This window comes from Acinonyx jubatus, chromosome D4 (genome assembly GCF_027475565.1).
Source record: "Acinonyx jubatus isolate Ajub_Pintada_27869175 chromosome D4, VMU_Ajub_asm_v1.0, whole genome shotgun sequence".
Lineage (NCBI taxonomy): Eukaryota > Metazoa > Chordata > Mammalia > Carnivora > Felidae > Acinonyx > Acinonyx jubatus.
This window is the reverse complement of record NC_069391.1, coordinates 7,529,764-7,544,390: the sequence shown is the minus strand read 5'-3', so window position 1 is coordinate 7,544,390 and position 14,627 is coordinate 7,529,764. Positions and strand designations below refer to the sequence as shown.

General features: G+C 55.4%; 1 protein-coding gene across 21 annotated transcripts in view; it reads left to right on the top strand.

Annotated features, from left to right (window-relative positions):
• Nucleotides 1-5,861: 5,861 nt before the first annotated feature.
• DNM1 (dynamin 1) overlaps nt 5,862-14,627 on the top strand; it is a 44,604-nt gene continuing 35,838 nt past the window's right edge. For all 21 annotated transcript variants that reach the window (XR_008290914.1, XR_008290916.1, XR_008290910.1 and 18 more), the window contains exon 1: nt 5,862-6,164. Coding sequence is in view for 14 of the 21 variants with exons in the window: in XM_053204545.1 (XP_053060520.1) it covers nt 6,004-6,164 (161 nt within the window). In the remaining 7 variants the exon portion in view is untranslated. The remainder of the gene's footprint in view (nt 6,165-14,627) is intronic.

Sequence of the window (14,627 nt, the reverse complement as noted above, 5' to 3'; positions counted from 1 at the left end):
CGCTGGGGCCTGACCGGGCCACAGCAGCGCCCTCTGGGGGACCGGAGGACTCGATGCAGCGGCCCCTGGCGCAAGATCTTGAGCTGAGCTCGCGTCCCGCTGCGGGGGCGGCACCCGTTTACCCGGCGCCTCGGCTGCGGCTGGAGCGGCTCGGCTGGAGCGGCTTGGAGCTGCGAGGGGGCGCGAGGCAGCTCAGGCCCTCCGCCCCGCATCCTCCGCACCGGGAACCCGCGGCTCCGAACCCGAGGTCCGTCTGTCGCCCGGAGGGGTCTGTCGTCTGGTGGGGACATCGCGGGCTACTTCGAGGAGGACCGTCCGACCTCCCCGCGGTCGCCACTGTCCCGCGATCCTGGGGCCCCGCGCGGGGCTGAGGTGGGAGGGGCCGTGCAGCCGGCAGCGGCACATTCGGGGACCTAGACCGGGCGAGAGGGTGACCAGCACAGCGGACAGAAGAATTTGCCCTAAAACGGGGGTGGCGAGGTCCGCCTGGAGGTGTTTATTCGATTTGACTCGGGAGGGGGTGAGGAGGGCCGAGTTCAATTATTAAAAACGGCGTTCATCCTGATCCTGAAATTGTCCTGCCCCAAGGACCCTTTAATTACGACTCAGTCCCGCATCCCGACGCCCCTCTCCCTCATCCCCACGTGGAGTCACTGAGCCAAACAACCGGCGGTTACTAAGTAGCGATCCTTTTTCGCTTTTCTATTACCTAAAGTCGTCAATGCAGGTAACCGCCGGGGGCAATCCTCTTCTTTTGCATTAAGCGCCAATTGTGCGCGGACACCGCGCACGGTGGCGCTAGAGGCGCGCAGACTGGAGGCCGGCCCGGCGCGCCTAGGCGCGGAGACCTGAGTGTCAGCCAATCCCTGCAGTCGTGTGACAAGCTCTGTCCTAGAGCTCTGGACCGGCTCCACTGCAGCCCCAGGCAGCAGCACAGGTGCCTAATTCGGCCTGGATTTAGAGACGCGAAAGTGGCTCGAGTTAGCAGGACGTTGCGCCCTTGGGTGGAAGGGCAGCCTGGAGCATGGGAGCTTTGAAGGCCTGGCCTTGGGCTTTATCCCCGCAGGGCAGAGAGCGCTAGGGTATGAGGGCATCGCATCCGCCTGGATTAGAAAACTCACTCTGGTGAGAACCGAGACAGAGGCAATGGGGAGGGAGAGAAGGAGCCGAGTCAAGATCGCTTAGGCTTCCACCCAGGTCCAAGCACGCTGACACCTGGTCTGAGTGCCAGCAGAAGTTGGAGAAATTGAATCGGGGCTTCACTACCTTCTGGTTAGGTGACCCGGGTTGACAGGGGAGTCTTCTCTGAGCCGGTTTCTTCTTCCCTTCCATGGTGGGGGTGAAGATAATATTATGTAATGCTTAATACTGGCACTTGACACAGTGTGAGTTTAGTAAATTGCCAGAGTAAAAACAAACAAAACACTAAAAATAATGTTCATGCTGGTGATCCTGTGTTGATTCATCTTTCTGAAAATCTACTGTAAATTCTCCATCAAGACTATTGAACGTGTTCTGCCCTTTGACCTGGTAACCCCTCTTGCAGGAAACTAGCCCAAGAAACTAATCAGAAACAAGACTTTTTAAAGCCAGTAGGTCATTCATGGAAACATTACTGATAATAGCTGTCTGGAAAGTAATCAACTTTAGGGGAACAGCTAGGTAAATCATGGGGTCTGCCTCTTAAGGAGTGGCAGGCAAACAGCCATGAGAAATTATGCTTTCAGGGGCGGCTGGGTGGCTCAGTCGGTTGAGTGTGGGACTTTGGCTCCGGTCATGATCTCACTGTTCATGGGTTCCGCCCACATTGGTTCTGTGCTGACAGCTCAGAGCCTGGAGCCTGCTTCTGATTCTGTATTCCTCTCTCTCTCTCTCTCTCTCTCTCTCTCTCTCTCTCTCAGCCCCTCCCCTGCTTGCTCTCTGCCTCTCAAAAATGAATAAACATTAAAATTTGAAAAAAAAGAAATTATGCTTTCAGAGCCCAAATGTCCATCAACTGATGAATGGATAAAGATGTGGTATATATATTCAATAGAATATTATTTGACGATCAAAAAGAATGAAATCTTGCCATTTGCAACAACGTGGATGGAACTAGAGTGTATTATGCTAGGCAAAATAAGTCAGTCAAGAAAGACGAATATCATATGATTTCACTCAGATGTGGAATTGAAGATAAAAACAGATGAACATATGGGGCACCTGGGTGGCTCAGTCGTTTGAGCGTCCGGCTTCAGCTCAGGTCATGATCTCACTGTTCGTGAGTTCAAGCCCCACGTCGGGCTCTGTGCTGGCAGGTTGGAGCCTGGATCCTGCTTCGGATTCTGTGTTCCCCTCTCTCTCTGCCCCACCCCTGCTTGTGCTCTGTCTCTCTCTTTCAAAAATGAATAAACATTTAAAAAATTTTTAAAACAGAGATGAAACTAAGGGAAGGGAAGCAAAAATAATATAAAAACAGAGAGGGAGACAGACCGTAAGACTCTTAAATACAGAGAACAAACTGAGGGTTGCTAGTGGGGTGTTAGGTGGGAGGAAGGGGCAAAGGGATGAGGGGCATTAAGGAGGACACTGGTTGAGATGAGCACTGGGTGTTATGTGTAAGTGACGAATCACTAAATTCTATTCCTGAAAATAAATAAATATATATACTTGATTTGAAAAATTATGTTTCAAAGGGTATGCAAACACTCACAATATGATGTGAAGTGAACTCAGCAGGTTACACAACCGTATACACAATTATGATCCTGGTTTTGGAAAAAATAAATATATGTGTGTAGTGGGGCGCTTTCACTTTTGCTGTGATGGGTTTGGATGACTTTATCACGGGAAGGGAGTGAATTTTTAAAAATGTATCTGACTCTGTGCTGACTCCTTGAAGACCAGACAAGATAATAACTGGTAACTCGTTGGGGACCCTGTTCAGCACTAGACTCGTGTTAATTGCTTTTAACCAATACCTTGCTGGCAAAGCCCCCCAGTGGACTAGATTCTGAGGCAAAAGAGAAACCCCATCTCCTTGCATCTGAAATGAAGTCTGAGGCTGTACCATCACCTGGAGGCCTCTTTCTTGCCTCTAATTCAAGCTGCACCTTTATTATGTAATGAACTCTTAGACTCACAAAGATCTATGTCCAGACCTATTCTGCTCCAGGAATCTACCCATCTCTCCCCATGATGCTACCATATAATGTAATTATTACAGTTTTGGAATATATTTTAATGCCTCCATAGCACAAGCCCCCAACACTGTCATGCTTTACAAAAAAAAAAAAAAATGTCTTGCCAAATTCCCAATCATATAACATCTTTTTTCCAGGTAAATCATAGAATGATTTTGTTAAAACCCTCCCCCAACTCCCCACCCGATCCCAAGGTGCATATAATAATATATATCAGAGTTTCTCCAACTTCAATAGGAGTTGAAGGAATAGGGTATCTGGGGAAAGAATGGGAATCTTTTGGGGCTTTTGGTTCTTGTTAATCGCAGGCTATGACCCAACAGATCATGAGTAGAGCCTGAGACTCCACATTTCTGACAAACCCCAGGTGATGCCCAAGCAGCCGGCCTTGCTGCATCAGTGATACAGCAGTACCAGACCTATAGTATGATCCCATTTCTGTAAAAACAAAATCAAATAAAATGAATATATATGGAAAACCCACAGAATAAACACTATAAAAATTATAAGGGCCCCCCGGGTGGCTCAGTCAGTTAAGCATCCAACTCTTGATTTCAGCTCAGGTCATGATTTCAGCGTTGTGGGATCAAGCCCCAAACTGGGCTCTGCACTGAGTGGGGAACCTGCTTGAGATTCCCTCTGTCTCTCTCTGTCTCTGTTTCTGTCTCTCTCTCTCTCTCTCTCTCTCTCTCTCTGCCTCTGCCCCTCTCTCCCCCCTGTAAAATAATAATAATTAAAACTATAAATAATAGTTATCTGTGGGTGGGAGGATGACCAGAAGCTTTCAAATATTTGGTAAAGTCTTTTACAGTAAGTTTCACTACTGTAATTAGGGAAAACAACCCAGCCATGACGGTGCCCCTCCAGGCAGACATCTGTAAACTGCACCCCCTCCCCAAACTAAAGGCTCCACTCCAGGCTTCCTCTCCGCCCTCTCTGGTTCTCAGAACATCATAAAGTGGCTGGCTCTAAGCAGCTGTTCAAGATGAGCATCATGGGTAGCTGAAGCTCCAGCTGCCAGGAGGGCTCAAAGCACTGGTTTAATAACGTTCTCCTGAGCACCAGGCCAGGGCCAGGCTCTCACAGGGATTCTATTCTCTCATTATCCCCATTACCCAGATTAGATAACTGAGGCCCAGAGGCATGTGAGCACCTGAATCACACAGCTTGACTAAAGCCCAGGCCAGGCTCCTGGGGCAAGGTCTGTTCAGTTTCCTCTGCTTGCCTGGAACCCCCAGCCCCACCCCACCCCCCACACCTAGATGTCCACGCGGGTCGTTTCCTTACTTCCTTCAGGTCTCTGCTTACATTTGTACCAGAATCTTATGCTCATCACCCTAAAAAACACTCCCCTGCCCCTGACTTTCCCATCACGATCTGACAGAGTCATATTCATTGGCTTGTGTATACTTTGTCTCTCTTTTTCCACATATGGGTAAGGACTTTGTTCATTTTGCCTCCTGCTTTATCTCTGGGGTCTAGCATAGTGCCTGGCTCAGTTAATAGGCATTAAATGGGTGAATGAATGACAGTCTCTGATTCCCAGGCCGCTGCCCTCCCAGCAGTGGCCCCCACCCCCACCCCTCACATTCACATACAGGGTGACCTGCTGATGCCCAGCAGCACAGGGTATGCTGACCTCTCTTCCCTAGACTCTTTGTGGGCTGTCCAAATGAGGTTTCTTAAATGCAGAGGTGAATGGCTAGGCCTGCGGCCCCTGGTCTCTCCGTGTGAAAGGGATAGATAGGGTAGATAGATAGGAGTCCTGGATTCAAATCCAAATTTTACCAGCACCCTGATGGGTTGGGGCAAAGTCTGACACTCTCTGGGACAAGAAGTCCCCACTCTCAGAAAGAAGGCCTTGCAAGGGTCAGGGCCCTTATACTTGCTGTTCATTCAGTTTGGCCTGCTCTCCCCTCCTGATCTGCCTGTGGCTGGCTCCTTCTCATCATCTAGGTCTCTTCTCAAATGTCACTGTTTCAGAGAACCACCCAACTTCTCCCAGGCTAAGTAGACCTGCGCACCCAACACAGGTACCTCTCTTCACATCCTGTTTATTTCTTCCATCACTATTGGTATGAACTATTTTCACTATTACTATTTCATTCACCTGGTTATTCATTTGCTGTCTGTCTCCAGCACCCAACGTAAGATCTGTAAGGGTGGAGACATTGTTGGTCTTGTTTATTGTTGTATCTCTACTGCCTACAACAGGGACTGGGTTTTGGTAGGTGCTCAATAAATATTTGTTGAATTAATGTTCTTTCTCCTTCTAGAAACAGGGAAACTGAAACCCAAAGGCGGGCAGGGGCATGCCGCCATGAATTAGTATCAGAACCTAGAGTAGAAGAAAGCAATAAGGCCAAGTGGAACTCCAGGTCAGGATACTGTGACCTTGAAGGAGACCCATCTCTTTCCAAGCCTCAGTTTCCTCATCTGTAAGATTGAGTGAGACAGCCATGACCACTATCCAAGAGGCCCTGCACTAGGGGTACACCTCGCCCATTTCCAGGAATGATACCGCTTTGCAGCATCAGAGCCCCCCCGCCAGACGCGGCTCCAGCGCCCCAAACCCGCAGATGAAGAAAACTACAATCCCCATGGTGCCGCAGGCTGCACCTGCGCACGACTGCCATCCCGCAGCGCCGTGGGCGCCCTCTGGCGGCATCCTGACGCAGAGCTCCGATCCACTCCCGGAGGGGCGGGGGTCCGCGGCACAGGCAGTCGGAGCGCGCGGCTGCAGCGGCGGAGCCGGAGCCGGGAGCCGGAGCCGGGAGCCGGAGCAGCGGCCGGATCGTAGCCCGCGGGGCCCGCCGCAGCCATGGGGAACCGCGGCATGGAGGATCTCATCCCGCTGGTCAACCGGCTGCAGGACGCCTTCTCCGCTATCGGCCAGAACGCGGACCTCGACCTGCCGCAGATCGCCGTGGTGGGCGGCCAGAGCGCCGGCAAGAGCTCGGTGCTCGAGAATTTCGTCGGCAGGTAGGAGCGGCGCGCCTCGGAGCGGGGACTCCCCCCGCCCGGGCCCCCGGGCCTCCGCCCCCCACCCCCCAGCCCCGACGGCACCGCGACCTCGCAGCCCTTGGCGCTGTACCCGCGGACGGCGCGCCCCCCACCTCCAGCCAGAAGGAGGCGGCCCCCCCTCCCCGAGAGCCTCTCAGGGGCAGCAGCGCCCCCCGCTTGCCCGCAAACGTCGTCAAGCCACCGACCACGGTATCACGCCCCCCTCCTCTGCCACATCCTTTAGGGAAGACGGCGCTCTGCTAAGAGACCCTGGCAAAGGGTCCCCCCTCCCCCAGTACAGGCACCAAGGGGGCCTGCATTACTCAGCGCCTCCCTTCGGCTCCCGCGTTCCCCGGAGCGGGCAGCACCCCAGGGGCAGTGCTCCCCGGCCCTGGGCTCCACGGAAGACAGCTCCCTCCCCCATGAAGATCCCTGGGCCAAGGCTGGGAACCCTCTCCCCAGCTGTGTCCCTGGGAGAGGACACAGCCCCCGGGCATCGAGGACCAGGCACAGCCTCCCCCCTCACACACACACACACACACACACACACACACACACACACACACACCTCTGCAGCTCCCGCCGCCATCCGTGCGCAGCGCGGTGGCCGGGGGGGTGGGGGGGGGGGGGGTCGGGGGAACTGCAGGACCAGGATGGGGGTGGCGGTGAGACCGCTTCTGATCCTCTTGCGAACCGCCGGCCGCTGGCTCCGCCGCCGCCCCTGGGTGGGGGGCGCCTGCCGCCGTCGCTCTCCCCGGGGCCTGGGAGAGGGCTTGTAATGGAGGGAGAAGGCGGCGGAGGGCAGAGATGACTAAGACAGGGAAGCAGGATGGCAGGGAGGGGGGAGCCATTTGCAGAACCTAATCCCCCTCCTGCCTCTGATCCCACAGGGCGCTGGGAGGGCCAGGTGGCAGGGAGTGGGGGGCAACCGCAAAGACAAAAGGTCCTGGGTTTAGGGGGGCAGGTAGGGTCGTGACCCCCTTGCCCAGGCTCCCCAAATAAAATGGACGCGGGGATGGCTTTTCCTGCTGAGAAGAGGATGACGCTCTCCCGGGAGGGGGATGGGGGCTGGGCAGACAGGGAGAAGGCAGTGACACTGGCCTCCGCACTCTGGCATGTCCCTCCCTCACCTTCTTCAGAAACCCTAGCTTTCTCCCAGTGACCTTCCAGGCTGAGGAAGCCACTGGCGAGGGAGGCAGAGGCCCCTCCCTCAGAGGGCAGCGGTTCTAAGGAGACATCCTGGATCCAAGCCAGGTTCTGCTGTGATGCCTCAGACCAATCACTTGCCCTCTCTGAGCCTGTTTCCCCACCTCTAATGAGGACAGCTGGACTGGATGGTTGCTCCTGCCCCTCATATGACTGAGAAGACCAGGGGCAGCCCTGGGGCTCAAGGGAAGGGTTCTGACTGGAGCAGTGTATCTGGGAGACATGGGAAAGCCACCATTGGGGGCGGCTGGGCCCATCTGGTCAGCAGAGGGGGAGGCCGTCTGTCTCTTGGGGACCGGCTCCCACAGAGCCCCCCTCCTGCTCACGTGACCCCCCCAGAGCTGCAGAGACAAACCGGCAAGAGATACACAGATGGGACCCTTCCCTGTGGCCCAGCAGTCAGGGTGAGGGAGTGGGGGGACTCTGGAGACAGTAAAGCCCAGAGGTCTTAGTGCTTTAATGGCACCCATGGAAATGCAGCACTTTACGTGTACAGACCATAGTCCTACCTTCATCTATTGAACATTTGCTGAACGCCTGCTTATTGCAGGCTGTGTGCCCTGGGCCGAGGAGGTGGGGGGGGGGGCAGGGAAGGTGACCTCAGCCCCCATCTGCTGAGCCCTTCTCGTGTGCCCCACACCAATCTTCTCGGGACGGCTCACAACAGCCCCATGAGGCAGGTACCATGGTGCCCATCCTGCAGATGAGGAAACAGACCCAGAATCACACAGCCAGGAAGGACAGCATCTATTATATTCCAAAGCCCAGGTTCCTAATCTCAATCTTAAGAGCCCCCGAGAACCAGGCCCTGAACCAGACACGGGGACATGCAGGAGCATGGGCCTCCATTTTCCCCATCTGTGGGATGGGAACACTGGCAGTGGCTGCCCTGCCTTCCTGAGAGGGTGGCGCAGGGCTCCGGTGAGTCCCTGAGTGTAAAAGCCCGTGTTGGGAGGGAGCTGCTGATGGTCAGTTAGGTTTGGGGACCCATGCGTGCTAGGGCAGACCTGGCCCCTGTTTTCCTGGAGTTCGCTGTCCAGCAGACCAGCCAGGCCCCAGCTGACTGTAGCCGCTGTTAGCTTGTTGACTGGAGCAAGATGTGGACTCTGTTCCAGGAAACCTGGGCCCTCTTATGCCTCCTGCACCTGACAGTGGCCCCGCAGGAGGATAGGCGGGGTGTCACGGGCTCCTGGCCTCTCCTCCGAGGGCTGGGTCCCCAGACTGGTGAGCATGGTAACAGCCGCTCAGCCTCCTGGGGCTTCCCAGGAGCCAACACCCCATGGAGAGGAAGTGGAAAATGCACCAGGGGAAGCAGAGGCTGCTCTGGGCCAGCCCGGGCTCCTGGGCACCCCGGGGGGGGGGGGGCCCTGGTGGCAGCTGTGCAACGGAAGTGGCCCTGCAGCTGCCCAGGACGCTGCTAGGACTTCTCTGGGCCTATGCTCTTTCTTCATCCCATTTTGAAAGAAGGGGAAACTGAGGCTAATTCATTTAGTCACTCGGACATTCGTAGAGTGTCCACAGTGTCACAGCACTGGAGATTCCAGGGTGGAAAAGACAAAAGCTTTGCATTCCAGAGGGGGAAACCTCTGAAATAGTAAACACAGGGACAGGTATATGAAGAAGGCAACCAGAGAATGTGGTCAGTCCCGTGGAAGGAGGAAGGGCCGCTTTCCACAGGGAGGTCAGAGAAGGTTTCTAGGAGGGGGTAGCATCTGAGATGAGAAGCCATGGGACGGGGAAGCATTCTAGGTGGAGGGAGCAAAGGCAAAGGCCCTGGGGCACTAATACATTTGGTGTGTTCAAAGAACAGAAAGGAGCCACGGTAGCTGGTTGTTTGGTGGGCAAGGGCAACATGGCATCAGAGAGAGATGGGCAGGGGGTGGGTCTACAAGGCCCTGAGGCTACGATGCGGAGTTGGGTGCATTTTCATTATTGCCAGAAGCTTTTAAGTAGTAGAGTGCCTTGAGCTGACTCCAGCAAGTGTGTAAGTTGGGGAGGGGGTGAGGGACAGGGGAGGAGGCTGCTGCGGTGAGCCAGAGCTGTCGGGGAGCCTGGCCCAGGGCTCTCACAGTGGGGAGGAGGAGAATGGTGGGCTTCAGGGGACATTTTGGAGGGAAGTCCCCACAAGACTTGCTGGGATGGGGATGGGGAGGGTGAAGAAAGGGGACTCAAGGCTGACATCAGTGTCTTTGACTCTGGGTGGGTGTTGGTGCCATTATCGGAGGACGGGAGGAGCAGGCACGGGGGTAAGATCGGGAGCTTGCTTTTGAACATGTTCAGTCTGAAGTGTAAGGTGGGCCGTGTGGTGATGCAAGCCTGAAGCTCAGGGGAAGGCGGGCTGGAAATGTAAATTTGGAAGTCCCAGTAGAGGTGAGATTTAAACCCATGGGAGTAGATGAGATCATCTCGGGGTAAGTGCAGACAGAGGGGTGCGGGGGGCCCAAGACACCCCAGCATTTTGTGAGCAGATGCCTGCTGCCCGGGCCACCCTCTGTCTGCCCCTGGCTACGTGCCCGCTCCCTGCGACACCTGTCCAGTCCCAAGAGTGGGGTGTCCCGGGGCAAGCTTTCAGGCTCTGCTCCCCTCGTTCTGGTGCCCGGTCGACTGGACAAGTGGATAGTGGCCCCCCTTCCTCCCCTCTTGGTCCCTGGGGAGGCCAAGGCCGGTGCGAATGTGGCTGAGGGGTGAGAGCTCGGGCTCTGGAATCGACCCTGGGTCTGTAGCTCGGCCCTACTACTTACAAGCTGAGTGACCTTGGACACGTTTCTTAAACCCTGCTCAGCTGCTCTTTCCTCATCGGCAAAATGGGGATAATAATAGCACCCCCCCCCATGGGACTGTGCCGAGTGTTGAGATAATGCCCACAAAACACTCAGGGTAAGGCCTAGCACAGAGGACGTGCCCGTTCTGTTCCATCCGAACCAGCTGGGAGGCGGGCCAGGGTGCAGGGAGGGCAGGGGGTCTGGTGGGTGGGCTTCTGCCAGGAGGCGGCTCTGAGAGGCAAGGTGTTGGGTTTCCCTAGTGCCTCTTGCCTCTACCCCTGCTCAGGCTCCCTGCCTCCTACCAACCTCCTTGCCCCTTCCTCTACGTTCTCAGCCCAGCACAGGCTTGGTGCTGGTCTCTGGCCTCTGAGAGCCCCTCTTTTGGTCAAGCCCAGCCCCTCCGGTGGGGGATAGCCCACTCCCCATTACTAAGCTCTGTCTCTTCTTCCGAACACTTTGGGATACACCTGAATGGTTCCATTTCCCAGATTTGGAGACTGAGGCCAAAGAGGATTAGGGGATATCTGAGACATCATAGGTAGAAAGTCACTGACTGGAGGGGACGGAGGGGACTGACGTTTGCTGGGCACTTACAGTGTGCCAGGCCCTAGGGATACAGCTGTGAGCAAGCAGGACCCATCCCTGCTCTGGGGGGTGGGGGGTGGGGGGGGCAGTTCACAACTGAGCAGGACAGACAGACACTAGGTGACACAAAGAGCTCTTTTGTTGTGTGGACCCCCGAGGAGGTGGCCATTGAGGCTGGACATGAACAAGAAAGGGACCCAGTCAGGCAAAGGGGTGATCACACTCCAGGTGCAGGGTCCCACCCGAGCAAAGGCCCAAGGAGGGAAAGAGCCCCCCGTGGGTTCGAGAAGCCAGACAAACAGCAGTGTCACCGAGTGAGGAGTGGAGGCCCCAGTGAGACCAGGCCAGAGAACACCTTTTCCAAACCCCCACCCTACCCAGTGGCCCCAAGGAGTCAGGCATGAAAGGTGACTCTGGCAGACAGCATCTGATCCCGGCTCCAATAGAATCGAGTTTCCCAGACTTTGGCCGGGGTCAGAGGGTCAGAACCTCGGGAGAGGGGATGCAGGGGAGCCTTTGCGGAGGAGGCCGGTCTAGGGCACAGTGTTATCAGGCGTGGAACAAGAGCGGGAAGGGAGGCCCACGTGCCATATGTCTAAATATTCCAGTTACGAATCAAGCGAAGGGATTGCTGAATACGATACACTCTGTCCTCCCACCTTGGCAAACACACCTTCAGAACGACCTGGCCGACCGGGTTTGAATTAGAATTTCAGACTCCTCAGAGCTCCGTGATGGGAGGTAGAGTGTGGGGACAGGTGGCCCCTCTCCCCGACCTGCCCCTGTCTCTTACTCCAGCCTGCACCACAAGGGGCCTCCTGGGCTCCCATGTGGACACCCAGCCCTCACATCTGAGCTCTGTCCGTGGTGGCAGAAAGGATCCCCCCTTGGGCCTGGGACTGCCCCTAACAGTTAGGTCAGACCCTGAGGGAGGGCTTGAGACCGACGGGAAATTCCAGAACACTCCAGTGTGGCCTAGGAAGGGTACATGGGCTCCAGCTGGGACCCTCGGCCCCTGGGGGCTCCTTGCTCTAGAGATCCAAAAAGCGACCCCCCTAAAGGATTGGGCAGAGGCCCTGATTCCCCACATCCAAGGGCAGTGCTCATTATTTTCTTGGAACCAACAGCCCGTTAGTAGGAGAGGCAGACTATCATCCCGGGTTTTCAAATGGCGAGATGGCTCAGAGAGGGTAGGGACCTGCCTGAAGCCCCACAGCACTGGAATTAGAGGCAGGACAGGAAACTGCCCCGGTCTCCTGCCTCTGGGTCAGCGTCCACCGTCTTCACCCCCACCCGTGTGTGTACGTGTCACACCCCTCAGCTTCCCCTCTGCTCTCCCTGGTTGTCTCTCTGGACCCTTACCCCTCCCCGGACCGGAATCCAAGAAAGGAGCAAGAGCTGTACGGGGAAGGCAGCTCTGGCAACTTGGAATTAATTACTACAGGCACCAGGGAAAAGGACTGTTGGCCTTGGAAGGCGTTTAAGGAAGTGGCATCTTCCCACTGCCCTGGCCAAAGGCTCCTGGACCAGCCTCCCCTCCTGTGTCATCCTCCCCACGCGAGTCGGGCCCAAACCCTGTAGATCCGGCCCCCGGCCCACCCACCTCTGTGTATCTCAGCTGCCCCCTCCTTTGTCTTAGCTCCTGGGGCAGCCTTCTCTCGTGCCCCCAACCCATTCTCCACCCGGCAGCATAGAACTCTCTGTGGCCTCCCAATCTGATCCCCTCTGCTTAACGCCCTCCTTGGCCCCTGTCCTCCAGACAGAGCCCTCGCTCCTGCTCCCGATTTGGGCCCCTGAGGCCTGCCTGCTTTAACCCAGCCTCGCTTCCCGTCCAGCCTCTCCCTGCAGGTGCGCCCTCGTAGCTTACAGTTCATGGGGAAAAATGGGTCCTCACCTTCACCGTGTCTTCGTCTTCCTCCTTCACTGGCTCATCCTCAAAGTCTCACATCAGCCAATTCCTCCTCCAGGATGTCTTCCCTGACCACCCTCTCCCCTGTGACCTGACCCTCGGTGTGTGGGGTAGGGCTCAGTTTTCTCCCACGATGAGGGGCTGCGGAGGAAGAGCGAGGCCACTGCCTTGGGCTGAGGGCTCCCGGCCGACTGCAGTTCCAACCGCAGTTACCAGGGACATCTTACCTGTTTATTAGTGCCTCAGCCCTTTCATGACTCTGGCTCAGGCGTGCCTGGTCTGAGCACAGGGGACTGAGGCCACCAGCCAGGATGGGGAGAAAAATCTCAGCAGGTGAATGCGCACTCACCTCTCACCCGAGTCCCAAATTTGAAGGAGTGAAATGCTCCCTAGCACACACACAAGGCACCTCGCCTACGAGCGCCAGATGGCTCGTGTGGCACCACCAATGGACACCCTCCATTAGACCCTCCCACAGCCGGGATCTCAGCAGCCCTAGGAGGGAGCTGCTGGGTTGTGCCCATTTCACTGATGGGGAAACTGAGGTTCGGAGCAGGGAAATAATTTAGTGGTAGCGCTACGATACTTTCACATCAAGCTGCTGGTGATAAGAAATGAGCATCCAGATGTAGCTCCATATTGAATGACTTGATGAATGTCCTTGACGAGCTGTTAGGCAAACAGAGCCGCTACTTAAGTGTGCCCCGGAGGCCGGGGCATGTATGGGCACGTGAGGGGTACCTGACCTCGTCTCCCGTCCCACCAGCCTCACCCAGCCTTGCAAGGAGCAATCAAGAGGACGCAGGGGACACCGAAGCAGGCTCAGTCAGTAAAGAATGCGACTCTTGATCTGAGGGTCGTGAGTTCGAGCCCCACGTTGGGTGGAGAGATTCCTTAAAAATAAAATCTTAAAAATAAAAGCAGGTTGGAGATTTCTTAAACACCTTTATTGAGGTACAGCTTGCATGCCATAAAATTCACCTGTTTGTGGTGCGCAGCTCGATGATTTTTAGCGCATTTACACAGTTGTGCAGCCATCATCACAATCTAATTTTAAAACACTTCCATCACCCCAAAAAGAAGCCTCGTGATGATGCAGATTTTCAAGTGCCTGGCGGAGCCCCTGACCAGCAGTGCCCGATCCATCAGCGTTTGCCATGATTATTATTGTAAATGATAAAATGTTTACAATGGAGAGCCCCAGGTGTTGGGGTGATGGTTGCTCTTTATTTTTAAACATTTTGTGTATTTTCTGAACATGTTTTCAAAGGGAGAACATACGACTTTTACAAGTAGGAGGCAAAAGAGAAATCTATTTCCATCTTGAAAATATAAAGTCATCAACACTGGAAAGGAGGGAAAGAAGGGATGAAGGAGGGAAGGATAAGGAGAAAGGAAAGATCATGGATTTTTTTTAGTAGGGAAAGTGGTTGCTGAGGGGAGACTGTGTACTCAGAGTCCAGACCCCCGCGTGCCAGTCCTACCCAGTCACCAACTTGCACTGTGGTCTTGGACAACACTCTTTCCCACCTTGTGCCTCAGTTTCCACACCTATACAATGAGGGTGATGGTGGGAAAACTGGAGGAGCTCGTCTTCAAATCATTCTTTTGGCCAGCTGGGCTACCTCGAGTGCCAGCTACCTGCCCTGCTCCATGCTGGGGGCTGGGGACACTGGTAAACAGGAGCAGCCCAGTCCCTGCTCTCAGGACATCAGAGCATCGGGAGAAGCCAGGCCAGGACTGCCCTGAAATGTTCAAACCGCAGCTGGAAATTCACAGGCTGTGTGATGTGGGCATGCCTGGGGCCTCCTGGGATAATGGGAACAGAGAGGGACTTCTTGCCTGGAGGCGGCCTCACCTCCTCCCAACTGTATTTCTTGGCCCACCCGCTTCCTCGCCTCCACCCCAGCTCCGTGCTTCAGAGGGCACCTCAGAGCCTGCCCGCCTCCCTTACCTTCCGCTTTCAGGGGCAAGATTTGG